General features: G+C 37.7%; 7 protein-coding genes across 13 annotated transcripts; 3 read left to right on the plus strand and 4 right to left on the minus strand.

Moving 5' to 3' along the window:
* Positions 1-77: 77 nt before the first annotated feature.
* LOC132205870 (brachyurin-like) lies at positions 78-2,058 on the plus strand. Its single transcript, XM_059635217.1, has 6 exons — positions 78-306; positions 865-1,087; positions 1,139-1,292; positions 1,355-1,453; positions 1,604-1,746; positions 1,810-2,058. The coding sequence occupies exons 1-6, from the start codon at positions 122-124 to the stop codon at positions 1,984-1,986; spliced, it is 981 nt and encodes a 326-aa protein (XP_059491200.1). The 5' UTR covers positions 78-121; the 3' UTR covers positions 1,987-2,058.
* Positions 2,059-2,357: 299 nt separating this feature from the next.
* LOC132205868 (probable phosphoserine aminotransferase) lies at positions 2,358-4,808 on the plus strand. Its single transcript, XM_059635211.1, has 8 exons — positions 2,358-2,752; positions 3,071-3,201; positions 3,262-3,377; positions 3,430-3,591; positions 3,648-3,742; positions 3,793-3,962; positions 4,017-4,289; positions 4,637-4,808. Exons 1-8 carry the CDS (start codon positions 2,696-2,698, stop codon positions 4,740-4,742), a joined length of 1,110 nt encoding a protein of 369 aa, XP_059491194.1. The 5' UTR covers positions 2,358-2,695; the 3' UTR covers positions 4,743-4,808.
* LOC132205867 (serine/threonine-protein kinase 11-interacting protein) lies at positions 4,513-8,271 on the minus strand. 3 transcript variants are annotated; one of them, XM_059635210.1, is made up of 13 exons: positions 7,884-8,271; positions 7,473-7,683; positions 7,234-7,411; positions 6,982-7,178; positions 6,683-6,926; positions 6,373-6,632; positions 6,160-6,307; positions 6,001-6,100; positions 5,784-5,949; positions 5,605-5,716; positions 5,401-5,553; positions 5,148-5,262; positions 4,513-4,934 (listed from the first exon to the last, which is right to left on the minus strand). In XM_059635210.1, exons 1-13 carry the CDS (start codon positions 8,204-8,206, stop codon positions 4,829-4,831), a joined length of 2,313 nt encoding a protein of 770 aa, XP_059491193.1. In that variant the 5' UTR covers positions 8,207-8,271; the 3' UTR covers positions 4,513-4,828. The 3 variants fall into 3 exon arrangements, with proteins under 3 accessions (XP_059491193.1, XP_059491192.1, XP_059491191.1); XM_059635209.1 differs by having other exon boundaries at positions 5,148-5,310; XM_059635208.1 differs by having other exon boundaries at positions 5,148-5,331.
* A 406-nt stretch (positions 8,272-8,677) lies between these two features.
* LOC132205620 (mitochondrial amidoxime-reducing component 1-like) lies at positions 8,678-10,502 on the minus strand. 5 transcript variants are annotated; one of them, XM_059634791.1, is made up of 7 exons: positions 10,358-10,502; positions 9,854-10,112; positions 9,634-9,804; positions 9,391-9,568; positions 9,114-9,328; positions 8,975-9,049; positions 8,678-8,907 (listed from the first exon to the last, which is right to left on the minus strand). In XM_059634791.1, exons 2-7 carry the CDS (start codon positions 10,090-10,092, stop codon positions 8,781-8,783), a joined length of 1,005 nt encoding a protein of 334 aa, XP_059490774.1. In that variant the 5' UTR covers positions 10,093-10,112; positions 10,358-10,502; the 3' UTR covers positions 8,678-8,780. The 5 variants fall into 5 exon arrangements, with proteins under 5 accessions (XP_059490774.1, XP_059490773.1, XP_059490775.1 ...); XM_059634790.1 differs by having other exon boundaries at positions 10,263-10,452; XM_059634792.1 differs by having other exon boundaries at positions 10,225-10,452.
* Positions 10,503-10,819: 317 nt separating this feature from the next.
* Positions 10,820-12,717, minus strand: LOC132205619 (mitochondrial amidoxime-reducing component 1-like). The gene is made up of 7 exons (XM_059634789.1): positions 12,571-12,717; positions 11,957-12,204; positions 11,706-11,876; positions 11,465-11,642; positions 11,192-11,406; positions 11,058-11,132; positions 10,820-11,002 (listed from the first exon to the last, which is right to left on the minus strand). The coding sequence occupies exons 1-7, from the start codon at positions 12,694-12,696 to the stop codon at positions 10,876-10,878; spliced, it is 1,140 nt and encodes a 379-aa protein (XP_059490772.1). The 5' UTR covers positions 12,697-12,717; the 3' UTR covers positions 10,820-10,875.
* Positions 12,718-12,799: 82 nt separating this feature from the next.
* On the minus strand, positions 12,800-19,193 carry LOC132205618 (proteoglycan Cow). The gene is made up of 9 exons (XM_059634788.1): positions 18,920-19,193; positions 18,371-18,428; positions 18,201-18,303; positions 17,999-18,142; positions 17,174-17,625; positions 15,550-15,841; positions 15,399-15,496; positions 15,205-15,342; positions 12,800-15,148 (listed from the first exon to the last, which is right to left on the minus strand). The coding sequence occupies exons 1-9, from the start codon at positions 19,022-19,024 to the stop codon at positions 15,036-15,038; spliced, it is 1,503 nt and encodes a 500-aa protein (XP_059490771.1). The 5' UTR covers positions 19,025-19,193; the 3' UTR covers positions 12,800-15,035.
* A 360-nt stretch (positions 19,194-19,553) lies between these two features.
* On the plus strand, positions 19,554-24,116 carry LOC132192822 (catalase). Its single transcript, XM_059612989.1, has 6 exons — positions 19,554-19,753; positions 21,576-21,747; positions 22,396-22,868; positions 23,017-23,208; positions 23,263-23,651; positions 23,707-24,116. Exons 1-6 carry the CDS (start codon positions 19,697-19,699, stop codon positions 23,945-23,947), a joined length of 1,524 nt encoding a protein of 507 aa, XP_059468972.1. The 5' UTR covers positions 19,554-19,696; the 3' UTR covers positions 23,948-24,116.
* Positions 24,117-24,319: the final 203 nt, after the last annotated feature.

Raw genomic sequence — 24,319 nt, forward strand, 5'->3', positions numbered from 1 at the left:
TTGTTATCGATTTTACCTCATTAATCATAATTTGCTTTAATCACAGATAAGAAACACCTGATCCTTATAAATACCAACGTGTAACGCGAATCAGTAGGTGCAAAACGTCTTGGTCTGCACAATGAGAACACTACTCTGTATTGCTGTTTGCCTTCTGGCAGGGGCTTTGGCCCTCGACATTCGTCAACTTCAACCTGAGACGCGATTTGTGAAGCCCCTTGATGAGCCGGAAAAATTCACCGTTAGCGAGTGGGAACAGGTTATGGAAAACATGAGGCCCAGAGCTGACGCACCCATCGTGGACAGGTGAGATTTAAAGATTGATGATATCTCGTAGAATTAAGAAGGAGCTTACGGTATCTTCACTAAAAAAAAAAAATTTACTGAAACGTTTCCCATGAGATCAATGCAAATTTTTAAGTCGAGACTTCTTCGTTTTATTTTGTTTGAAGTTAATTGGGACGATACGAACCTAGTTTGATATTTTTTTTCAAATATATCGGAAAATTTTGAGAAAAAAATTAGTTTAGAAAATTTCCATAAGAAAAAATATTAATTTTTGAACAATTATATTCAGTTCCCATAGTTCGTTCAATTTTTCTTGGCTAAAAACTATATTATTCTAACGTATAAAAAATTGGATTAAATTAAATCATGCAGTTTTTCAGCAGAAGCCTCTTCTTAATACATTTGATAAAATTAAATTAAAATGTGTATTAATCAAATAATTAAATGAAAAATGTAAGAAATTAATAAATAAGGACTTTAATTACAAATAATATAAAAAAAGTAGAGTTTGAATACCTAAAAAACTAAAAATAACAATCGTCCAAAATAAAAATGTTTTCTTTAACTTAATTTTAGGATGATGAGGCAACCCCAGCCAAATTTCGCTGGAAAAGTTTTTGTCGACGTTAAAGAGGACGGCCGCATTGTGAACGGAGCGTTGGCGGTCAGAGGCCAGTTTCCCTGGCAGGCGGCCATAATCATCAATGGTGCCTCCTTCTGCGGGGGATCCCTCATTTCAACCACGCATATCCTGACTGCCGCCCATTGCGCTCCAGGAGGCCTAGGAACTTCTTACAGGGTTTGTGATGATAAAAAATTAAATTCAAAAATTTTTATTTTGTTGTCTTAGGTCATTCTCGGCGCGCAGAACGTTTCAGCTACGAGTGAAAACGGTCGCGTGGAATTTACGACAACCTCATCAATTAAACACCCCAACTACGACGATACCGTGCTCAACAATGATATTGCTATTTTAACCCTCCCATCAGCTGTCACCCTGTCGAGTGATTAATTTTAAATTAAACGTTTTTCATCGGTTTTTAAATCTAATTTGATTCATTTTCAGGCTACATTTCGGTGGTTCGCCTTCCCAGACTGTCGGACGCGTCAAATACTTTCTCGGGAACTTCGGCAACTGTGAGTGGATGGGGACGCCCTTCAGACAGTAAGCCTTTTTATACTTAATAAATTCAATAATCATATAATTTTAAATTTGCAAAAAGTATTTTAAAATCAAGAGATTTTAACAGCAATAAAACCAACTTGATTTTCTTATATGAAATGAAATATATCTAATTTACTAATTTCTCACTAGCCACCTCAAGCATCAGCGATGTTTTGCGTTATGTTTCCCTCCCAATTATTTCCAACTCGCAATGTGCATCGATCTACGGCTCCAGTGTGGTAATTTCATCCACCCTTTGCTGCTCAGGAGCGGGTGGACTCTCCACTTGCAACGTAATTATCACTAAAATCCTATGCGACCGAGAGTGATGTTTTTTTTATTATTAATTATTTTAGGGTGATTCCGGCGGCCCTCTTGTCTACACCGAGGCAGATGGTGCAAAGACGCAATTGGGCGTAGTTTCCTTTGTTTCCTCCACAGGTTGCGCTTCTGGAAACCCTTCAGGTTACGCCCGAGTGACCAGTTTCCTCAACTGGATTTCAACCAACACTGGAATTGCTATCAGACCCTGATAACCTTATTTGCAATATTCAGTTGAAATAAAATAATAAAGTTTATAAAAGATGGACGATCTATTAATATTTTTATAAGAAATTTTAAATAAAAATCTTGCTAAAATTTATTGTTGGAAGGAAATCAAAAATAATTTTGCAAATTTTTTTTAACTATTTTAAATTATTTATGTTTTCTCTACAAATTATTTTTCTAGCATAATTTTCAGTACACGAGATTAATCACAGATGTCGGCAGAATTATAATTTTCAGAGCTGTTGATAGCTAATCAAGAAATAAAAAAGGGCAGGGGAATAATACCGTAGGGCCGAGATAGAATTTAAAATTCTTCTTACAGAATTGGAGCCCAGAATGTTTTTTTATACATAGAGATTGCCTTGGTCAGCACTTTTTTCCCTTTTTTTTTTCCATTCCGCGCGTTAACATAAGGATTACCACACTGGGCCGTTTGGTCACGTGACCCTGTGGGGCGCGTCGAGGTCATTCCATGTCTTTGGCTCCTCTGCTGTGCCAGTAGGAGATTTTTATTTTTTTATTATTCGACGAGCTGTAATACGCCGATAGGACGGACGGTGCATGTAATGCACGGTGTATTTATATTTCTCAAGCAATTGCGTCACGCGTCACGAGAGGAAGAAGAATAACAAATTGCTTGCAGCAAGAGAAGCAACAAGTAGTGCGTTTTCCCATTCTCGATTTCCCATCGCTATGACGGAGAAGAAAATTTTGAACTTCGGAGCCGGACCGGCAAAATTGCCGCAAGAGGTTAAATCTTTTAACTTTATAACAAAAAATTATATTTCAATGTTAATTTCCCAAATTTTGTATTTATTTTGCTGCTTGATCGATTGATTGATCTTTTTCTGTATATTTGATTTTATTTGGCATATTATCCCACTTACCTCATGGGCATAAATAGAAACGATTTTTTGTTTTGTTTCAATAGAGGGAAATTAATTTGAAGGGACGCCGTCTCTTGTTTTCCAACGTGATGATAATTTAATAATTAAATCGAGTCCTAGATGCCAATCGGAATTTTAATATAAGGTTATTTCGCTGACGGCAGTTTAAATTGGATTCCAGGTACTGAAGCAAGTTCAAGGCGAGCTGCTTGATTACCACGGCGAAGGCATCAGCATTTTGGAAACGAGCCACCGCTCTAAAGTCTACTCGAATATCAACGACGGTGCTCAGCGCAAAATCCGCGATCTGCTGTATATAATGACACTCAGCATTTGTTGCAATAAAATTTAATTTTTTTTTTCTTTCTTTAGGAGCATCCCTGAAAATTTCAAAATCTTGTTTTTGCAAGGAGGCGGAACTGGTCAGTTTGCTTCCATTCCTTTAAATTTGATTGGGAAAACTGGCAAAGCGGACTACATTGTTACAGGCGAGCAAAAATAAAATTTTCTCTTTGAAAAAAATTAATTTTTAATTTGTAGGAAATTGGTCGAGGTTAGCAGCAAAGGAAGCTGAACAGTATGGCCAGGTCAACTACGTCCTTCCTGAGAGCAAAAGGTTTGTTGGTCATCCACCTAGAGATCAGTGGAAGTTCAGCCCGGACGCTTCTTACGTCTACTATTGCGACAATGAAACTGTCTACGGTAAATTCCAATTCAATATTGGTATTTTAACAATAAACAAAACAATTTAAAATTAGGCGTTGAATTTCCGGAGCCTCCAGAGACAAAAGGAGTGCCCCTTGTTGCGGACATGTCGTCGAATTTTCTGACCAGGCCGATTGACTTTACAAAGGTTTTTATTTTAATTTTTTTTTAAGTTTATTGAATTTAACTTGATTTCAGTTTGGAGCGATTTTTGCCGGAGCTCAGAAAAATATCGGCCCTGCTGGTGTCACCGTAGTGATTGTCCGCGAGGACCTCTTAGGCAACGCGCTGCCCGTTTGTCCCACTGTCCTTAACTATTCCATCATGGCCAGGGACAATTCTCTGCACAACACGCCTCCCGTTTTTTCGTAAGCCATCAAAATTGTAATTGGAGTGTTTTTTTTTGAAGAGTTTATTTTCAGGGTTTATGTTATGGATCTTGTTTTTGATTGGATCAAGCGTCAGGGCGGACTGAAGGAAATGCATCAGAGGTCGAAAATCAAGTCCGAAGCAATTTACAACGCCATGATCGCTTCTAAGGGGTTCTACTCTTGCCCGGTGCAAAGTGAGAGCCGCAGTCGAATTAACATCCCTTTCCGCATTGAGGCGTCCACGCCCGAAAAGCAGACGGAACTGGAGGAAAAGTTTTTGGCTCAGGCACAAGTCAAAGGAATGATCCAGCTCAAAGGCCACAGGTAAAAGTGAATAGTTATTAATTCCAGTAAAAAATTGATTGTTTGAAAATTATAAATCCAGAATTTCTTCACATGATTAATATATTAGTCGCATTGTAATCTTTCCTTTTTCTAGATTCATTATTTTAATTTTGAACTAAACTATTTATTTAAATTATTACTTATGCCACGATTTTTAATTATAAAACTAATTTTATATTTTTTTTGTGTAATTTGAAATGAATTTTTGTTTTTAAAATTTACAAGGAAAATAGGTTTATTTGCTAAAATCCTCATGGGTTGTAATTTGTAATTGTTGTAAATACTAATAATTCTATATTATATTAAAATTGATCTTGATTTATCAGGTCTGTGGGCGGAATCCGAGCCTCGTTGTACAACGCGGTTGGCGTTGAAGATGCGCAGGCGCTTGCCGACTTCATGCTCAACTTCTATAAAGAGGCCAACAATTGACCCCGCTGGCTTATTTTGTCTGTCGCAAATAAAATAATCGAACATCAGTTTATCTCTAGCCTAGTAGCCAAGTTGGTGTTTTCTTATTACGAAGAGGATGAGTTTGTCGCAATTGGAGGGGAGTGTGAGGAAATATTGATTGAGATTACACGAGATTCGACAGACGAGGTTGGAGCCGCACTCTCCTCGCGACTGAAACATTTTGAGAACAATCGCTCAGAATGTACAAATAATTGTCATTTGAAAAAAAAGCAAACAAAAACGCACAAATTTTAACGGTAAAAATAAAAAATAAAATATTTTTGACGCAACTTATTTCATAAAAAGGCACTAACTACAACTAACTACTGAGACAGACCCAGATACTGATAGTAAACAGCTCTAAAAAAAGTGCCTGTGTCCTACCTGTGTGACTCTTCCGAGGGTGGAATGATCTCAATGCTGCTCTGGCTGGGGTTGCTCAGCACCTCAATGTCAGAGTCGTTACCCTCATGGTGCCTTGATTGGCCTGCTATCAGTCCTAGGCCAGAATCAGACATGGATTGATCAAGAAGGGAACCGATTGAGCCTGAAACGTGATGTGCAAAAACTTGCCATGTAGACGAGAATGAAAATTGAAAATATGGAAAGTTGGATGATAATATAAACATTTGCTAACTTTTCTTTTGGTGGATTGGGTTGAAACGATGCTCTGTTGGAAGTTCGTGGATCACAGGTTGCTTAGGTTGGGCGGAGGATCTGGTCATCACGTCTTCTTGCACAACAACTGCACTGTTGCAACTTGGACAGCGACCAACCGTACTATTTAAGTCTATGGAATGTTTATTAGGAAAATTATAAATCATGTCATTTTGACCCTAACCAGAGATTTCGCTTGAGAAGTGAGTTGAGCACCTCATACACCTGAACACAGCCTGGTTCATCTCCCCAAGAGATCGTGCCTCTAAAATCGAGTTTAAAACTTTGACCAGCTCCTAGTTTGTCGATTAAAGAAGTGTATTAGATGTTGAAATTGATTGATTTTGAAAATCAACAACTCACCAGGGCATCGTCAGCTTCCAAAAGAAAATCCCTGTTTTGTTTATCTCGGCGAATAGTGTCAAAAGTCAAGAACACGTTTGTTGCGCTCCTATGTTCACAGCTGACCAAACAGTCCAGTGGCCACTGGGCAGAAATTTTACCACTAGCTTCTCTTTCGACAATTTTGCTAAATAGTATTAAAATTAATATTTGTTTGCCAAATAAAATTTAAAATTACCTTGTGCCAATGATGACAAAGTAGTCCTTGACTATTGTGTTTTTCTGTGAAATCTGTATTTCTCGTTGGACCAAAAACGGTGCTTCGTCACCCGACTCATCTATAATGATGATACAAACGGTAAGTTATATTAAAAATGAATTTTACAGGTGTACATACCTTCGTCCTCATCAGAATCATTTAGGTGTTCGGTTCCTGAATCGATCGGAAGGGCACTTGAAGTAGGTTCCAACATCGACTCACTCAAAAAAGGATCACATTCAACGGTTACAAAACTAGCTTCTCCATGTAGCTGGAAGGAATTATCCTTAAAAGAAGAATAAAAAAAATCAATCAATTTAAATTTTCTGATCAGGAAAAAAATTATCTTACTTGCTCTGCGCTTGATTGATTTTCCCCTGGCTCTTCCTCAATTTGATTGTCTGCTGCAATATTCTCAATTTGAACGTTATAACTGCTGCTTGGCTTTTGTTGGCTGTCGAGCCACGCCTCGGCCTCAAACCTCTCCTCCACATTTCCACTTTCATTCTGATCAGAGGGTAAGCCTAACACCCCAGTAACACCTCCCAACCAAGACTCGCCCAGCTTTTCTCTTAACGATTCTATTTGTTTTTTGGTCTCGACAACCGTATCTGTCAAAAAATAAATAAGTATTTGAGACAGTTAAAATTTAATTACAAACCTATACTAGCATTAGTTGAAGTGAATGACGTGTTGTTCGGAGAAACTGGAGCTTCGTCAATGTCAGCAATGACCACTTCTCTCACTTTAGCAGGCTTTCTGCTGACGGACTGGCTCAAACTGCTCGAACTGGCCTCTCCAGAATCCAGAGCAGTTGCAGGTGGCGAAAGGTTGATGTCAATACATGCAGCGCCAATCCATCGGCGCTCCTGCTCACTCAGAACTTTGCCGTCCAACAAAAAGAACTAAGAAAAAAAACAAGAATATTAAATGTGAAAACATTAAATCTATAAAATTTACGTCAGCAACTGGAATGATGCAAGGGTGCAGTCTTCGAGCAATCCTCTCTCGACATTGACCCGCTCTCATCAAAGGATTACCACTCATCCAGAGCTTCTTCAGACGTGGAAGCTTGGAGGTGGAGGCCAAAACGTGGGTTTCGACCAAACAGTTCCAGCCGCAGTGAAAAACTTCTAAGCTGTACATTTGCTCAAGACCTAAATATAAAGAGTTTTATTGTGAATTGTTTAAATTTACGAAGTGAAATTGCACCGTTGAGCTGCTCGAGATTGTTGTGTGCTATGGCAAAATGTTTCAGAGTTCTGCTTGTGTTTTTGTGCAGCTTGGGAACAGCAGAAAGGTGATTGTAGCTGAGATCCAAGACGACAAGATTTGGCAAAAGCTCCAACCCGTCTGTTTTGGTTATCACATTGTGGCGAAGATCAACTTCCTAATTATAAATAAATAAATAAAACCATACTTTGCAGATTTTAATCATTTATTTAACTTACTTTGAGCGAAGTTGCCCAAGCAAAGGATGCATCCAAGGCACTAAGGGTGTTATGCGGCAGTGAAAGGCGGTGCAGGTCTGGCCACTCTTTATGTCCCAGCAAATCTTCGATATGACTGATACTTTTTGAAACGCTCACAAAGACCAGTCTTGGCTGCAGAATGGAAAGTCCAGATACCATGTGGAGAGGGACCTTTTCCAGCTCCAGGTGCCTGGAATTGATTTTATTTTATAATTCAATTTCAAGAGAATTTTAAGAACACACGTGAAATGAAGATTTAATTATTGTAAAAGATTCTAAAAATTTAAGCTGGCTCGACACAACTAGGTATATAAATACAATGCACACAAAAAGAAACCCCCTACTTAAAATTTATTTATGTACATAATGTACTTTTACAGCACTACTCACTTTAGGTTGCGAAATTTGGCAAGGTCTAGATTGCCCTGCAAAGTGTCCGATCCGTGGGTCAACTTGAGGGCCTCCACTCTCTGCACAAAGTCGTGCAAAAAGTGAAGGTCGTGCAGACGCGCGTTGCTGGAAGAGTGGGTGACCACTTGGAAGGACAGCGAGTCGTTGTTCTGCTGTTCCGCGGACGAGGTGATCAAGCAGAACGCAGCGCTCAGCTTCTGTGCGAGCGCCGCCGTCAGCGTCAGACGCTGCCCACCGCTCAGGATCTTGTCTCCGTGTGCCCTCAGCAGGCTGGACAGCGCCTGCACGTCGCTACCGATCATTTTGGACAGGACATTCGTTGACGACGTTCACTTGGAGGTCTTTGTTTTGCGCCCTTCGCAATCAGCTGCTGGTGAGTAATATGTGAATGGAATGTACAATAAGAAGTACTAGATTTCGTGAAGTACTTTTCGATTTATTTTTCATATTTTGTTTTTTCACTTTTATAAAATGTCTAACATATTTTTTTTTTTTTTTTTTAAATTGATAAAAATGAAAAATAAAAATTTTAAGACAAAAAGACGAGGCATTAAAATATACGTTCATAGCTCCTGTGTGCAATCCAGTCGTACTGCTGGCGCATAGTAACTTGTTGACCAATCAGAATGCATGGCACAATTTTTGACGAATTTGGCGGTTTTGAGAAAAATTGATCCAATTCACAGAAAGGCAAAATCGCCAAAATCTGGTAAATTTGTCAACTCAAATTTGAATGAAATTTAAATTTATGAGTGAGTTAGTAAATTCAATTATGTATAATTTTAATTTATCAATTTATTTTATTTTATTGTCTCTGCTAAAAAAGCAATTCTACGAGAGAACAATTTAGACGCAGCTCCGCTATATTTAGGATATTTAGGCTTGGACATATACAGAATCTCCAATGCAAACAGGGCCTTCCTTGTAAACAGCGATGTGTTGACCCAAGATTGGCGATTCTCCGTGATTAGGCCTTTTAGCTGGATCAGTCACTTGCCGATAGCTGCAAGAAAAAAATAAATAGAGAAAAATAAAAGAGAAGAAAATTTGATGAATAAATTACAAATTACGTTTTTAAAGTTTTAAGAGGCTCCATGTCAGGATCTCTTTCACCGGTTAGAGGATCAATGATGGTAAATAGACACCTTAGAAATTAAAATATGCATTAAAACAAAAAAATACATTAACATTAATTTCTAGTATTTCTACCTGTCACAAGGTTTAGTCACTTCAAAAATTGTCTCCCCGATTTTAATCCACTTCCAGTCATCTTCTTCATAAGCTTTTGCGTCCCCTTGTACTACAAAATTTGGCCTGAAGTGTAGGGAAGTACATTTTGCTGTTCCGTCAGGAAGCCGATTATTTAAGTCATCAATTGATGTTTGATTAATAATCATGTATGAGTTGAAGTCGGTAAGTCCGCCCTTTGTAATGAATCATTTTGGCAGATTTATCTTTAATAAATTGGATTAAGGAGAAAAATTACCGAATCCTTAGGCTTGGCATTTCTGAAAGGTTTATGCTTTGGTCGAATATTTTTAGTGGATTCCTCAAAGGGGTAATAAACAAGCCTGCAGCCAGAGTCTGTTTTCAACAAATATTGCGAAAACCACTTGGCAACTTCATCTCCGCAATCATGAACTTGAACTTTCAGACCCCAAACACTGTAAAACATAAAAAAGGGGAAATTTATTTTACTTTTAATTTAGCATATAATTTGAAATGCGACCTGGCTGTCATTTTTTTCTGGTCTAAAGATGCAATGGAAAAACTTATGTTAGGCATCTCGGGGGCACTCAAAGTGACGACAACCCCGTCAATTTTTGGCTTCACCAATGTAATTTTGGGATACGTCCTTGCAGTTTTAAAGTCAAGATCCTCTCCTGTCACCATAAAGACTCTGCAGAAAAAATTAAAATAAATAATACTTTCTGTAAAATTGTTTTAACCTGTCTCGAATAAGACCATTTTTCACTCCAAGAGTGGCGCAAAAAGCGTCCTTGAGCTCGATGACTCCACACGATTTTATGGGATAGCACCATAATGAAGAAAGTTTTCCGACCTGTCTCCACTTTGAAGGTGGTTGATTTTTTTTGCTCCGTTGGTGATACCAATTAGCTGCCAGGGCTAAAGCCACCGCAGAGCCTATTGCTAAGGCGGTGCTCGCCTCACGAGATAGCGTTGACATTTTGAAGGAAAAAATCAATTCTAAAATTATTAACACAGCAATTAAAATTTTAAACCAATTATGCATTAAATATTTTTAACGTTTCTTTTTTTAAGGACGGTTTGAGATAAAGAAAAATTACATATGTCTCACAATCAGCAAGTCTTGTATATTCAGACCAGTGCCTATACCTTTGTAAAAGTTAAAAATTTCCAAGTCTGATGTATTTTAAAATTATTATTAATAATTGTATTGGTTTTCCAAAATTATAAGTCACTTCCTTTACCGCAGTAGGCTGACAGCTACTAACTAGTGGTATATTTTTTGAGTATGTGAGTTGCCGGACTGCAATATTATGATAACATCATCAGACCACCACTATATCTCGAATTGACTCAACAGACATTATGTACTATATACTACTCTTTGTGATTCTTATCTAAACTGATCACGAAAATTAAAGGAGGGGATAATAATAATTTACCGTTTATTACGCTCTCCAATAGCAGGCCTCGTCTACTAATCTGTGGGACAACTTGCACAAGTCGCAAAAGTGGCACCACTATATATTTAATCAGCAACTCAAACAAAAACTCATTCTCCTCTACAAGTTAAAACAAAGTCGACATTTTCACACCTCTTACTTAGATAAGTTATTTTACAAATAAGCGACTCTTCGAGGTTGTAAAAATTAACCCTTGGCAACTGCGGATAATTAAATAAGAGCCACATGGAATTTTGAAGTATGTTAAAATTTCACTGGATTTAATTAGCATAAAAAAAACCTCTTAAGGTGTGAACACTTTAAGCTTGTACATAAACTGCGTCACCAACGGAAACACGGCCCTCCTTGTAAACTGCAATGTGTTGACCCATGATTGGTGAATCTCCATGAAAAGGTCTTCTAGCAGGATCAGTGATTTGCCGATATCTATTGAATACAATTATTATATATAAGAAAGATATAACAATAACAAGATAAGCACGTTTTTAAAGTTTTCAGAGGTTCCATGCCAGGGTCTCGTTCGCCTGTTTGAGGATTAATTGTGGTGAAGATGCATCTAAAAAAATGATTGGAGTGTAAAAAATATGTATGAAAAAATTTTACAATTCGCAATACCTGTCGCAAGGCTTTGTAACTTGGAAAATTGTTTCTCCGATTTTTATCCATTTCCAGTCATCCTCTTCATAAGCTTTAGTATTTCCTTTCACAACAAAATTTGGTCGGAATTGAAGAGCGGTGGTCTTATCAGTGCCTTCAGGTAGCCGTGTGTTCAAATCATCAATCGAAGACTGATTTATGATCATGTAGGAGTTGAAGTCACTCAACCCACCCTAAATAAAAGCAAATTTATGATTTGGTAATTTTCAGCATTAGTTTTTTTCTATATACCGCGTCCTTTGGTCTAACATTGGTGTACGATTTATGCTTCGGTTTAACAGAGCGAGTGGACATATCAGAGGGGTAGTAAACAAGTCTGCAGCCAGTTTCTGCTTTCAAAATGTATTGTGAAAACCATTTTGCAACCTCATCTCCACAGTCCTGAACCTCAACTTTCTGGCCCCAAACACTACAATTTTTTTTCCAAATTAAAAAAAAAAAATCTCCAGATAAATTGTTAATAATTGCATACGTAGCTGCAGCTTTCTCCTTTGCCAGGGATGCAATTGAAAAACTGATATCAGGCATTCCAGGAGCACTTAAAGACACCACCACCCCATCAATCTTCGGCTTCACCAAAGTCATCGATGGGTACGTCCTTGCCGTTTTAAACTCAAAGTCCTCTCGAGTCACCATGAAGACCCTCCAAATAAAAATAACGCCTCATTATTAATTTTATTTGCACAGACACAGATATGAATTGGTAAAGCAAAAAATATTAACCTGTCTCTGATAAGGCCATTTTTGACCCCAAGCGTTGCGCACAGAGCATCCTTGAGTTCGATGACCGCGCACGATTTTATGGGATAGCACCACAACGAAGACAGTTGCCCAACCTGTCGCCACTTTGAGGGTGGTTGGTTCTTCTTGCTTTGTTGGTGATACCAAGTAGCTGCCAGGGCCAAGGTCACCGCAGAGCCAATTGCTAAGGCGGTGCTTGCCTCACGAGACAAACTGGACATTGTGAGGACCTATATAAAGAAAGTATGGGTCAGATTTTTATGAAAAATTAAATAAACACTAGACTGCAAAACTAAATCAAAATAATAAAGTAAAAAATTGAAAGATTGTTTAAATGTTCCAGGGATTTAATTTTTTATAGCTCATTTGCAAGTATTTTTTTTATTAAGATTTTGAAGGCTGAAATATAAACCAAGCCTAACAACACATTATTGTTAAATTTAATGGCTATTTGGAAAATTTCCTTACTTTAATCTTTCCTTTATGGATTAGATAATATATTAATATTTTAATAGTTGCGTCCACACTCAACACGATATTAATTCTTATCTAGGCGATTTAATAGCACTGTAAATAGGGCTATATATTTAACATACCGCACGCGCTTCCCCACACTGGCCTCTCCTCTGCGCGCTTGACAAACAAGTTGCTAAAGTGGCACCACAAAATTTTAATCGACAATAAAAACAACTTGTTCGTTCTCCAATCCAGGGGTGCCACATTTTGAGTTGCAAATCTGGAACTAAAAATACATACTAGCAGAAAACAAAATTAAAAGTATAATTATTCAAGTCGGGTTTTCGGTTGAAGAACTTGATTTGCGTGTTAATTACCATTTAACATTTTGGAGTTTTATTTGTATGTACGTTACACAATACAATTAAATCCATTTAAGCCGTATCTTTAGTGGTACAGAGTTAATCAATATCAATATAAACTAAAATACTGATGCAAAGTAATTAATTTACAAGTTAAATATAACATTAATCACTGCTGCGTGAGGCGCTAGTTAAGTATGTTTGCTTTTTCTTGCTTAATACACAAATGCCTATTATAATAATATTAACCACTCTTAGTTTTGTGGCTGCTTATGTTGTGTGTGTGTTTCGTGTACATAGTGTTTTCTTTAGACATTTCATTGGTTTTTACTTTTTTTTAATTGCAAGAGAAATTAAGGATGGCTGTTTTAACTTTGCACATGAGGTTCTTCAGTACACCTTCCAAACATGTAAAATGCAGTTGTGTAGTGAAAGGATATATATACCCGATTAACCTCTTATATAAGTTGCAGTCGTATAACAGTTATAAGTTATTTTCTTTGAATTTACTCCATGTAGTAAAGAGAAAAGTGCACGGGAAATACCAAAAGCACTAAAAGCTGCTTCATTTTAAATTGAAAGTTTGAGAATATTGGGCCCTCTTTAAAGTGACATGAATTTGTTTTTTTCTCTCCTCTACTACAGTCAGTGACTTTTTTTAATAAAAAAAGCTTCAATAATAGTGTATATTATTTGTATTATTCAATCTACGACATATAATTTCAGTGTCACACACAATTGCGTGCTGTCTCTATATTGCATTTTTTTTTTATATTTGGCGAGGCTTTAAGAAGATTAGATATTTAAAATCATAAAAATGTACGAAACAGAAATACTTGTAAAGGTTGTGAGTGTGAGCTACACATATTATTTTACAACAACGCCAAAGGCCGGATATCTTTTTCTGCATTCTAACAATAAAAATTTTCTTGCGCATCCACATCAAAAGCTATAAAAGCATTTTGCATTAATTATTAACATCTTGCAAGTAACCATATTATCGTTTATAATTCTAAAATCCAACCCAAAATGCTTACACTTGTACCATATTACTAAATTTTTGTTCAAGTGTGTGTGTTCAATTTTTTTGAGTATAAAATGATTATTTCCTTTTCATTCGTACTTAGTTCTATGACCTTTAAGTATCTTAATTAATTGAATGTAAGGCTCTTTCACCTCCTTTGCAATATCTCATTCAGCAGCTTATATTTTTGTTTTGCTAATTTAATATTCAATACCGGTGTTTGCTTGGTGGATGCCCGAAACATGTAAAATGTAAAACCTGTGAGCACGCGTTTGAAAAAAATCAGATCTAACATTGCACCTCATTGCTAACCATTGAATTATAGCAGCATTCAGTTTAAGTATCAAGTTCCATATATCATAAAATAATTGAGTTACATAACCCAAAAATTTAATGCTGCAGCAAAAGCATTTGCAGTGAAACAAGTGCGAGTTTCAGGTAGCAGCCTGAATTTGAAAGTAAGTGCGCGAGGAACACCCTCGGACAGAATATAATCTCCATGTTGCACTTCGCAACTCAGAAAGCATGAACGAGTGTGCGCTACAAATGCTTTTGTATGCAAACTAAAGTAGCTGTTTGTTGTACTATGCAAATAAACTCTATATCACCCTATTATACTATTTTGTTACAACGAGGAATAATAGGTTTCAGTTAACTAACAACATACACATTAAAATATGGCATAAAGAATTTGCAGTCATTAAAAAATATTTAGGAATGTCAATTTTAAAAACAAGGAATGTTAATAGTTTCCCCAACAAAGTCTATAAGTAAAAAAGGTAATAAACAAGAGTAAAGAGTGCTTTTTACGGCACTTAAAAAAGGCAGCATAGCATAAAATTAGGTTTTACACTTCACACCACCAGGGTGGTCAGGAAAATGCTCCTATTTCCCTTACAAGACAAGTTAGACAGTCGTGCAGTGGAGAAGTGATTAACTTGTCCGAGTAGAAGCTGAATTTTTTAAGAGTGATTGATTACATCAAAAGTAGGCCTAAGTATTAAATATAAATTTGAAAGAAACATCATGGGTGGACTTCATTTTGATCAGCAGATTTTTGGTCTCCACTCCGATAAATGATTCCCTGTTAATTTTACTCAAAACGCAAAAATGCAAAAATCACGGCCCAAAAGTGACGCATTCAAGTAAAAAAGGAGTGGAGCACCCATTTACATAGTGAATTTATCAGATCAATCGTTACGTGAGCAGGAGAGGTGGTTTAGAAGTCAAGAGGTTTCTCAGCGCTACCCTCCTCTTCGAGGTCATCACCGTAATCCTCCTGATCGGAGTCATCAGATCCTCCATTGCTATTATTTTTGGCCATGATTGAAACTGAAAAGGAATCCACATGAAAAATATGAAATTTTATAACTGAAAAATCAACTAACCACAATCGGGTTTGCCACGAGTTCTGGTGTTGGCAAATTCAACACCGTGTTTGTCGACGCACCAGCAGGTGCCAATGGACGAGTGGCATTGGGTTGGACGGTAGAAGCCAAGAGCATCACACTCAGGAACATATGAACCTGAAAATTAATTTAAATTCAGTTCTCTCAATGACAAAATACAAATAAAAACATACCCAAAAGATCCTGAGTAATTCTCTGCTTATAAGCGATGCAGGGTCTCTCGGAGCGCTCAAAACAGCGGCACCATTCTTTCGGAGAGACAAATCCATTCCTAATGATCAAGCATGAATATCCACAAACTTAAAAAAGAATAAAATTCTATACTTGTCAACATTGCACTGGTCCAAAAATGGTTTGATGCAATGCTCGCTCTTGTCATGCTCAAGGTCAAATAGTTCAGTGACGGAAAGCTGCTCGTCAGAGTTGGAGTCCAGGTGGGCAAACATCCACCTGACTTCGGGTTTGCAGGTGCCTGGGAAGCGAGCAGTTGACTTGACCAGCTTACGCCTCTTGCCAGTGTGGCGGTCCTTCTTAGCGTCGGCCATCAGAACGCTGAACCAGTCGAGGAGACGGTTTCCCATAGCCTCCAAGGCAGTGGGGCTGCACTCAGGAATAACTGGAAAAAATTTTGAACCCATTAATAAGATTGAATGGGCAATAAATCTACTTCTTGTATTGATTCAAAATTTAATTAATATTATGGCTGACAACGGAATTAGGATCCATCTTGAATGGAATACAAGAAGACTAAAATCAGGGTTGGTTGTTGGTTCATTCAAACCATCACTGGTCCTGAGCCAGCGGAGATTTTTTTCCAGATCAGCCTTAAAATTTGACAGGTCCAAACTAGCATTGGCTCAGACTTTGGAGTCAAAACCGAATCACAACCAACCAATGCAAAATATATTGGAATAGCTCCATTTTCCTCTAGCAAAGCCAGTGAATCATAATCATATCAAGCCTGCGCACCTCTGAATCTACAAATAAAAACTCCAAGCATATTAAATGTGGGCAGAAATTATCCAGGTGGACAAAATGCAACCTTGATAATACAAATTAAAATTAATGCAGAAACATGTCATGCGTTAATATTCATTGAGTGCTGTTTTAATTTCCGGTGGTTGAATTCAAGTTCTTTTACCCCTTATCGCAGAAACGTATTTTATATGAATCAGGAGGTAGCCTACTAATGAGCAGCAGTCAAATTACTATTTCTCGGTTTCGCGGCTTGAAACATGTACGCACTCCTTGCGTCAAGCGGGTTGCCTACCTCGCTCTTCTCTGGCCGCACATGCTATGCGCCACTCCAGTGTGCACAAAGCCAAACGAAGTGAATTTGGAGCGAGTGCAGAAACGGGCGCTGCACTTCATACACCTACCAAAGCAGCAAAAATGCCCACTTTTGCAAAATATTGCACGGCAACAGCAATTTTAATGATTTACAAATTTGTGTGATAAGTTATAATTTAAAGCTTGCGGAACCCACGTTTTAGCGACTTATTTGCAGGAGGTGTTGCTTTTCACATTTTGCATCTTTGTTTTATCTCACATTTTAAATTGATTTATAAATAATTAAAAACAATAAATTGTGAAGAATTTTCCTAGATATCTATTTTCAATTAATGACTCCTAAGGGAACTAAACATCACTATGTTGTTGTTGTCCTTCTTTTTCTTAAATAATAATTGTATATAACTATTCAAATAGCGCATAGGTTTTGGCCAAATATTAAAGACATTCTAGATTTTAATTTCCAAAGGAAAAATGCAAAGAAATCTCCCTTTGAATTTGGGGGGGACCAAACATAATCTCAACCTTGCATCAGTTCACATCTTCGACATTTTCTACGAAGCGAATTGAATCAAGAATTGTATTCAATTAAAATTTCTGTTTCTTCAATTGGTCTTGTAATACTATAAAGAATTAAGTAACTTTAAAATGTTCATACCTTTGTTCCAGTTAGGTGTTCCCTTGGCTCCGAACTTGTTCTTCGTCTCAATGACCTCATTGTGGCTGCGGTGCTTGTCCACATTGTACGGAGAGTTGGTGACACCGTTGCTGTACTTGGTGTACTTGATGTACTTGTAGTGTTTGTTGTCATACTTGAAATCCTGCGGAATGTAGTTGTATTTGTCCGAGTACGACGAAGAGGACATGGGCTTGTTGCTCTTCTTCAAGGTGGCCTTGAGCTTGGCGTTGTAGGCGGCCAGGCGGTCCTCCTTCTGTTTGCGGTGCGGGTCTTCCGGCGTCTTGCTGCACGGACAGAAACCCTTGCAAGCAACTCGGATGCTCGTCTTGTGGATGCAGTTATGGTAGTCGAGTCTGCAGAGAGAGCTGTAGGTGCGATTGTCGGCTCCACAGTGGAACGAGGGCTTCACGATCGGACACGGTTTGCAACGTCTGCAACAAAACCATGAAATACTATCAGTATCATTCCGTGAAGGAGGGTAGCATAAGAAGCATTTTTTTTTATCTTTACAAATTTCAAATAATAAAAGATTGACATTGTGTAGATCAAACAATAGGGGTATTAATTATAGAAGAAAAATATTTTCTATTCTGTAAAGCTGACTTTAAAACATGCGCAAAATTGTAATTTTTAATAATACAAAAATTATTTACTATGTGTTATTCCAAATTGGTCTCAAAAATTTCAAATTCAAAACATTATTTAAATTAAAAATCAAAATAAAATTTTATTTACAGAAGGAATTTCATATTAAAATTCTCAACTTTCTCGTCAACATATATTAAATTTTAATGCAACACTCACGTCTCAGGTTCGAAGTCGTCCTCGTCATCCGAGTCATCGTCCTCGCTGTCATAAAAAACATCGTCGTCTCCCTCGTTGGTCGACTCGGATGTCGGGTTCACTTTGAAATCATCTTTGTATGCGCTCTTAGGGATGACGATATCCCTTAATATAACAAGCCCTTGTCAGAAAAAGGTTGAATTTTTTTCATTCACAAACATACCCATTTCTTTGGAGTTCCTTCTTGTTAACGCAAGCTGCCGTGAATGCGTCTTCGAGCAGACAGAGCTCCTTCTTCTTGCAGTTCAAAGGACCGCATAAGTCACCTGCGAAAAAAAAGATAGACCACCAAGGTCAAACAAAACAAGTCTAAAGCCAGGCAGCTTTGCTCACTTTTTGGGTCGTGAATCCAACGCTTCTTGTCGCCCTTCTTGGTGCTCTTTGACTCGTCCTGCAACAATTATCTCAATCAGACACTGCGTGAAGGGGTTCTTTTCATTCAACTCGCACGGCAGGCCAAGTGCCCCTTTTCTGCTTAATCAAGCAAAAATCGATAGAGCGCACTCTTTTTATTTGCACGCCACGCAAAAGATGGAGACAAGATATTATGAATGTATGCAGATTTTTATAAAACAATGAAATTTGAATTACGTATGTAAAAATTATAAAGATGGGAAATTAATTTTTGCAAAAAAATTTATTCATCCCCGAGATTTTGTTTTTGTAGTATATTAAATCATTTTCTTGCTGACACATTTAAACCCTTTTGCGCAAGTCCTGCGTACAAAGGGCTCCGTGTCGAATAATTAGGCACTCGAATTAGGTTGGTGCCGAAGGTCAGAATGCCGAAAGGAGGTCAAATTTGGCAGATATTCCCGATCGCGCGCGAGGGCGCACCCGCGCTCTGGTGCGAAGACTAAAGAGAGAGTTTGGGTTGCCTACCTCCTCTGCAAACTCAAAGTCGCCCTCAAATTTCCTTTTCCTCTTGGCGTCGGCCGAAACGACGAGCAGGGCGGTCAAAACCACGGCCCAGCAGAGCAGCCTCATTGTGAGCTCGTTTCAGGACTCGATCCGCGGCAGGTCGAAAGCCCTTTAAATGCACCTTGCTGCCTCTGCACTGGTAGTGCACACTGCGCCCGCAAAATACACTAAACAGCAGCAGCAAATAATATGTAGCTCTATCCCGTTCAATGCAAGCCCGCACAGCAGCCACCAGCCCGGCCGGGGGAAATGGAATCGTCCGCTCGGCGCACGCAAATACGCAGTACGTGCACCTGTTTTTTTGCCAGCAACACTGATGGCGCCACCAGACCGTCGTGTTTTTATTTTGTAAATCAATTTTGTATGCAAAACCGGTATTTTTCAGTTGAAAAAGTTCATTGCAAATATTTATCCAACCTTATCGTTCATATTTATATTTATTCAACGTTTCTCATTTTTTTGTTCATTTTATAATATTTTTAAGTAATTTATTCAGTTTTGCCTCTTATAAAATTTCCTAATATTAAATTAAAAATACCGATTTGTTTAAAATTTGTAAACCGGTACCGGTTTTCATTTCTCTTGAGATCTTTTTCTCTTTTGCAGTGACTTTTCTCCTTCTCTCAACATCAATCCTGCCTCCAAAAAGGTGAAGGTGCCCTTCCAGAGGACTGACGGCTCAAAGCTGGTTTGCAGAATTGTCGAGCATTCACTTGAGTACTGAGATAGCACGGAAAAATGGCAGGACGTGACCAAGCGACCAACCAACTGAAGGACTACAAGGAGAAGGAAGGCGTAAGAAAAATTTTGAAAATAATTTTATTTTGCTTTAGAAATTACGAGACTGAGTTTGTTGAATTAAAATTATATTTTCCAATGTCTCATTCATTTTACACAGCTCTAGTTATGTGTAAATAATAATTATATGCAAATCATATTTTTATGTTTATATTAATTACAAGAAATATCTCGCTTCATGTAGTTTGAATGTGTACTATAATTATGAAACAATTTTATCAATTAATTATAAATGTTTTAAATATTTCCTGTTGTAAATTTGACTTACCCTCTTTGATGCATCCAACGTTAATTAATATAGATTAAAATTATTTAATGAATAAATTATCTAATGTGCAAAGTGGTAGAAAATGTTAAGAATGAGTCTGCATTTTATTTATAGTAATCTTTCTCATTCCACAAATGGTTTGAATATCTTTCGATGCTCGCATTCAGTCACATGACAGGATGTTAAAAATGCATGAGATTGGATTCCTCACGTTAACGATACAAAAATTCCAACCACAGAAAATCGCGTGATTCCAAAAATTTTTGAACACAAAATAAATGTATAAAAGTTTTAAAATTTTCCATATAATAATCACAGCATTCAAGATAATTTCCAATCTTTGACCCTCTCTCAATTGGAAGCAATAAAAATAAGCCTTTCTGATAAAAGCGCATGCATAAAGATAACGCGAAAAGCTGTGAAAAATTCTGCTGTGCACCCACAATTTAATTATAAAAACCTGATGTTGCTAAGCGACTCTTTATCTGTCAATGACGAATGAGGATTTTTATTGTTTTTTCACAAATACTTAGAAAACTAGACGGCAACGTGGTAATCACTAAATAATAGAACAAAGTCAATATTGCAATAATTATATAGCTCTACCTTAATAGCAGTTTGTAATTTTTTTCCTCGAAATTTTCTTCAATTTACTCTCACTAGTACAAATTATTTAAATATTTCTAATTTATAACCAAAAGAAGATAATTATTATTTTATTCAGTAGATAAATTTAAATAATTGTTGACAAAAAATAGATATAATTTTCATCACAAAAAAAATTGTACTGAAAATAAAGATTCTCATTCTTTATAGCGCTTAAAGAAGTTGTGACTCATTATTTCTGTTTAAAAATATTTTTTGTGTCGCTTAAATACTCATTGAGTTGATAAAAATAATTTTCAATCAAAATCGTCTGGGGCCAGAGTTCAAATTTATTTTTAAAACTTCATTTATTGACACGCTATCTACAGACCTAACTGTAATTTTCATGTAGAGGCAATTGGTTCTTTTTGGTGCCCGTGGGAGAGCACCGGTGGTCTGCCGGTCCAGCCGGGTCAATGCTCCACATCTTACTTATTTTTTTTTTAACATTCAACAATGTGACTTAAAACATGAGCTGCACCTTTCACAGTGCGCCTGTTGCCAAGCCGAAGCAAAGTTGATAACGGAAAACCTGTCCGAACCCAGCAGGCCCGCATTTTCCAAATGTTTCTGTGAATGTACTTGAAAGATTTTAAATTCTCTACGTATTTGCCCTCGACTTGATTCAACCACGTGATAAATAAACAGGGCAATCGATAGACCTGTCCATGATGCGGGAAAACCTGTTTTGTGACTCTATTCTTAGGAAAAATGAAGCAAAAAATTACACAATACAAATAAAACGATTTCAATTTACGCAGCTAACATTGTGGAAAATCTTTCTTCTGATTCATAATAATGTTATTGTAGAAATCAAACAGAAATTCACATAAATAATTATGAATGAAAATTTTTTAATAGAAATAGTAATTATTTTAATTATTTTTCCGCAATTGTTGATTGCAGACTGCCAGCAAACTAACAACCGGCCATGGAGCCCCCATTTCTGAGAAGCTCAACTCCCTCACGGTGGGACCCCGAGGGCCCATTCTGCTGCAGGACATCACATTCCTTGACGAGATGGCTCACTTTGACAGAGAACGCATTCCAGAACGAGTCGTTCACGCCAAAGGAGCTGGTAATTTTTTTTTTCAATTAATTTGCGCGATAATTTAATTTGCGTGAAGATGATAATGAAAAAATAATTTGGCGACTCCATTGTGAGTTTGCTAATGATCAAAAAGGAAGAGACGTTTGCCCTTGTAACGTCATTCACGTACGAGGCGAGACCGCCTAGTCGTGCATGCGAGCCTGATACGTGGACGAAGCTGAAAGACTCATTCGTGTCCACTTTAGTATCCTCTCTTTACTAAAATAGTACAGACGCAAGAAGTCTTGTACAGACGCTCGTACAAAACGGCTTCATCTTTTCACCGCAACCAGCGCTGCTCAGTAAAATAAATTCAACAAAATCATGCTAATGAACCAACAGAATAATTTTTGAAAACAAAAAGAATAACCAGTCCCTATAAATAAATATTTTTTTTTTTATCATAAATGTCAAAATTTTTAGTCTCTTTTCTCTTTTATAGAACTATAAAATTTAAAATCGAATGAAACTTTTTGAAAAAAAGTTTAAAAAAATACCATTTTATTACAAATTATATATCATATTTAACACATAAAAAAACTATTTTTGGAATAATTATTTTAATCAATTATATTTTTACCGATATTTACATTTCAATAAGCTTGTAGAATAATTAATATTTTTTTTCAATTCTAGGTGCTTTTGGCTACTTTGAAGTAACACACGACATCACCAAATACACCAAGGCTGACATTTTCTCTGCCATCGGCAAGCGAACTCCACTGGCCGTGCGCTTCAGTACTGTCGGAGGCGAGAGTGGCTCTGCCGATACTGCGCGCGATCCTCGAGGTTTCGCCGTCAAGTTCTACACCGAAGCAGGAATCTGGGACATTGTGGGAAACAATACCCCCATCTTCTTCATCAGGGACCCGCTCCTCTTCCCCAGCTTCATCCACACGCAGAAGAGGAATCCGAGCACTCACCTCAAGGACCCGGACATGTTCTGGGACTTTATCTCCCTGCGACCTGAAACCACCCACCAGGTCATGTTCCTCTTTTCCGACAGAGGCACTCCTGATGGCTACCGCTTCATGAACGGCTACGGCTCGCACACTTTCAAGCTGGTCAATGCCAAGGACGAGGCTGTCTACTGCAAATTCCATTACAAGGTATAATTATAATAAAAAATATAATTTTTACAAATATTTGAAAATATATTTTTAAAAACTCATTTAATATAATTTAATTAATTGCTTCCAAATGATGTGTCGCTTACAAATTTCAAAATTTGCTAAACAGTATTTTCTTTGATTTCAGTCTGGCCAGGGTATCAAGACCTTGTCTTCCAAGAGGGCTGGAGAATTGGCCTCCCAGGATCCCGACTATTCCATTCGTGACCTGTACAATGCCATTGCTCGTGGAGAGTACCCAAAGTTCAACATGTCCATCCAGGTCATGACCTTTGAGCAGGCTGAGAAATGGAAGTGGAATCCGTTTGACCTCACCAAGGTTTGAAAATAAATAAAATCAAGAAATTAAATTTTAAAATGAAATTTTTTGCAGGTTTGGCCTCATTCTGAGTTCCCTCTGATCCCAGTTGGGCAAATTGTCCTTGACCGCAACCCCAAGAACTACTTTGCTGAAGTGGAGCAAATCGCCTTCAGCCCTGCCCACCTGGTGCCAGGCATTGAGCCCAGCCCAGACAAGATGTTGCAAGGCCGTCTGTTTTCCTACTCTGACACCCACAGGCACCGTCTGGGAGCCAACTACCTGCAGATCCCTGTGAACTGCCCTTACCGCTCCAGGGTTTCTAACTACCAGCGCGATGGACCCCAGTGCTTCACTGATAACCAGGGTGGCGCCCCTAACTACTTCCCCAACAGCTTCAGTGGCCCCCTGGAGTGCCCCGTCGCCAAGGCCCCATCCTTCAAGACTGTTGGAGATGTGGCTAGGTAATTTAAAATAATTATGTAACTGCTTGTATTAATTTAATATTTGTTATTTTAGGTTCAACAGCGCTGATGAGGACAACTTCACTCAAGCCTCTGAATTCTGGAACAAGGTCCTTAACGCCGACGAGCGCACCCGTCTGGTAGATAACATCGTTGATCACTTGAAGGATGCTGCCGACTTCATTCAGGATCGAGCCATCAAGAACTTCTCTCAGGTGGACGCAACCTTCGGCCAGCGTCTCCGGGATGGAGTCAACAAGTTTAACAGCACTTCTCGTCAGTCGGCCAATTTGTAAAGCACAAACGGCACATTCCTGGTTTATTATGATGATGGTGCTTTATGAAAGTTTTGTCATTAATTGATCAGTTCAATTGGTGCTGGGTTTATTTTGTTACGAAGTCATTATGAAGTTTTATATTACGCAAGGATCCAATGGTCTAAATAAAAGATTTATATTTTTGAAACGTTGCTAGTTTTGTTAATCTGAACCCTATGGTTATTAATCCATGATTTTTAACTATTAGCTACAGAATTCCAAACTATTTTTAATGAAGCTGTCTAATTTTTAATGTTTTTTATCATGGTAAGAAGGCAGAAAATGAAAAGTGCAATTTTTTTCGAATTCATACTTGTAGCGTAAGTTTTTTATTTCATTATTGTTGACATT

This window comes from Neocloeon triangulifer, unplaced genomic scaffold, assembly GCF_031216515.1.
Source record: "Neocloeon triangulifer isolate White Clay Creek 2 clone unplaced genomic scaffold, ASM3121651v1 ptg000003l, whole genome shotgun sequence".
In the NCBI taxonomy this organism is placed as follows: domain Eukaryota; kingdom Metazoa; phylum Arthropoda; class Insecta; order Ephemeroptera; family Baetidae; genus Neocloeon; species Neocloeon triangulifer.

Bases quoted from the DNA above. Each gene is read 5' to 3' on its own strand.
- LOC132205620 (XM_059634791.1), bottom strand. From the start codon at position 10,092: ATGTCAACGCTATCTCGTGAGGCGAGCACCGCCTTAGCAATAGGCTCT. The intron at 9,569-9,633 runs GTCGCATTTCAA...TATGTTTTACAG, and splicing joins CAGAAAAAAATGACAGCCAG to TGTTTGGGGTCTGAAAGTTC. The intron at 9,329-9,390 runs GTAATTTTTCTC...TTCATTACAAAG, and splicing joins ATGCCAAGCCTAAGGATTCG to GGCGGACTTACCGACTTCAA.
- LOC132205870 (XM_059635217.1), top strand. From the start codon at position 122: ATGAGAACACTACTCTGTATTGCTGTTTGCCTTCTGGCAGGGGCTTTG. The intron at 1,088-1,138 runs GTTTGTGATGAT...TTGTTGTCTTAG, and splicing joins GCCTAGGAACTTCTTACAGG to GTCATTCTCGGCGCGCAGAA. The intron at 1,454-1,603 runs GTAAGCCTTTTT...ATTTCTCACTAG, and splicing joins ATGGGGACGCCCTTCAGACA to CCACCTCAAGCATCAGCGAT.
- LOC132205868 (XM_059635211.1), top strand. From the start codon at position 2,696: ATGACGGAGAAGAAAATTTTGAACTTCGGAGCCGGACCGGCAAAATTG. The intron at 3,202-3,261 runs GTATATAATGAC...TTCTTTCTTTAG, and splicing joins CGCAAAATCCGCGATCTGCT to GAGCATCCCTGAAAATTTCA. The intron at 3,743-3,792 runs GTTTTTATTTTA...ACTTGATTTCAG, and splicing joins GGCCGATTGACTTTACAAAG to TTTGGAGCGATTTTTGCCGG.
- LOC132192822 (XM_059612989.1), top strand. From the start codon at position 19,697: ATGGCAGGACGTGACCAAGCGACCAACCAACTGAAGGACTACAAGGAG. The intron at 21,748-22,395 runs GTAATTTTTTTT...TTTCAATTCTAG, and splicing joins CGTTCACGCCAAAGGAGCTG to GTGCTTTTGGCTACTTTGAA. The intron at 22,869-23,016 runs GTATAATTATAA...CTTTGATTTCAG, and splicing joins ACTGCAAATTCCATTACAAG to TCTGGCCAGGGTATCAAGAC.
- LOC132205867 (XM_059635208.1), bottom strand. From the start codon at position 8,206: ATGATCGGTAGCGACGTGCAGGCGCTGTCCAGCCTGCTGAGGGCACAC. The intron at 7,684-7,883 runs GTGAGTAGTGCT...AATCAATTCCAG, and splicing joins GCCAAATTTCGCAACCTAAA to GCACCTGGAGCTGGAAAAGG. The intron at 7,412-7,472 runs GTAAGTTAAATA...ATTTATAATTAG, and splicing joins CTTGGGCAACTTCGCTCAAA to GAAGTTGATCTTCGCCACAA.
- LOC132205619 (XM_059634789.1), bottom strand. From the start codon at position 12,696: ATGTGGCACCCCTGGATTGGAGAACGAACAAGTTGTTTTTATTGTCGA. The intron at 11,877-11,956 runs GTTAATATTTTT...TTTTATTTGGAG, and splicing joins AATGGCCTTATCAGAGACAG to GGTCTTCATGGTGACTCGAG. The intron at 11,133-11,191 runs GTATTGCGAATT...TCATTTTTTTAG, and splicing joins GTTACAAAGCCTTGCGACAG to ATGCATCTTCACCACAATTA.
- LOC132205618 (XM_059634788.1), bottom strand. From the start codon at position 19,024: ATGAGGCTGCTCTGCTGGGCCGTGGTTTTGACCGCCCTGCTCGTCGTT. The intron at 18,143-18,200 runs GTATGTTTGTGA...TGTTATATTAAG, and splicing joins AAGGAACTCCAAAGAAATGG to GGATATCGTCATCCCTAAGA. The intron at 15,842-17,173 runs GTATGAACATTT...AATTTTTTCCAG, and splicing joins AACACCTAACTGGAACAAAG to TTATTCCTGAGTGCAGCCCC.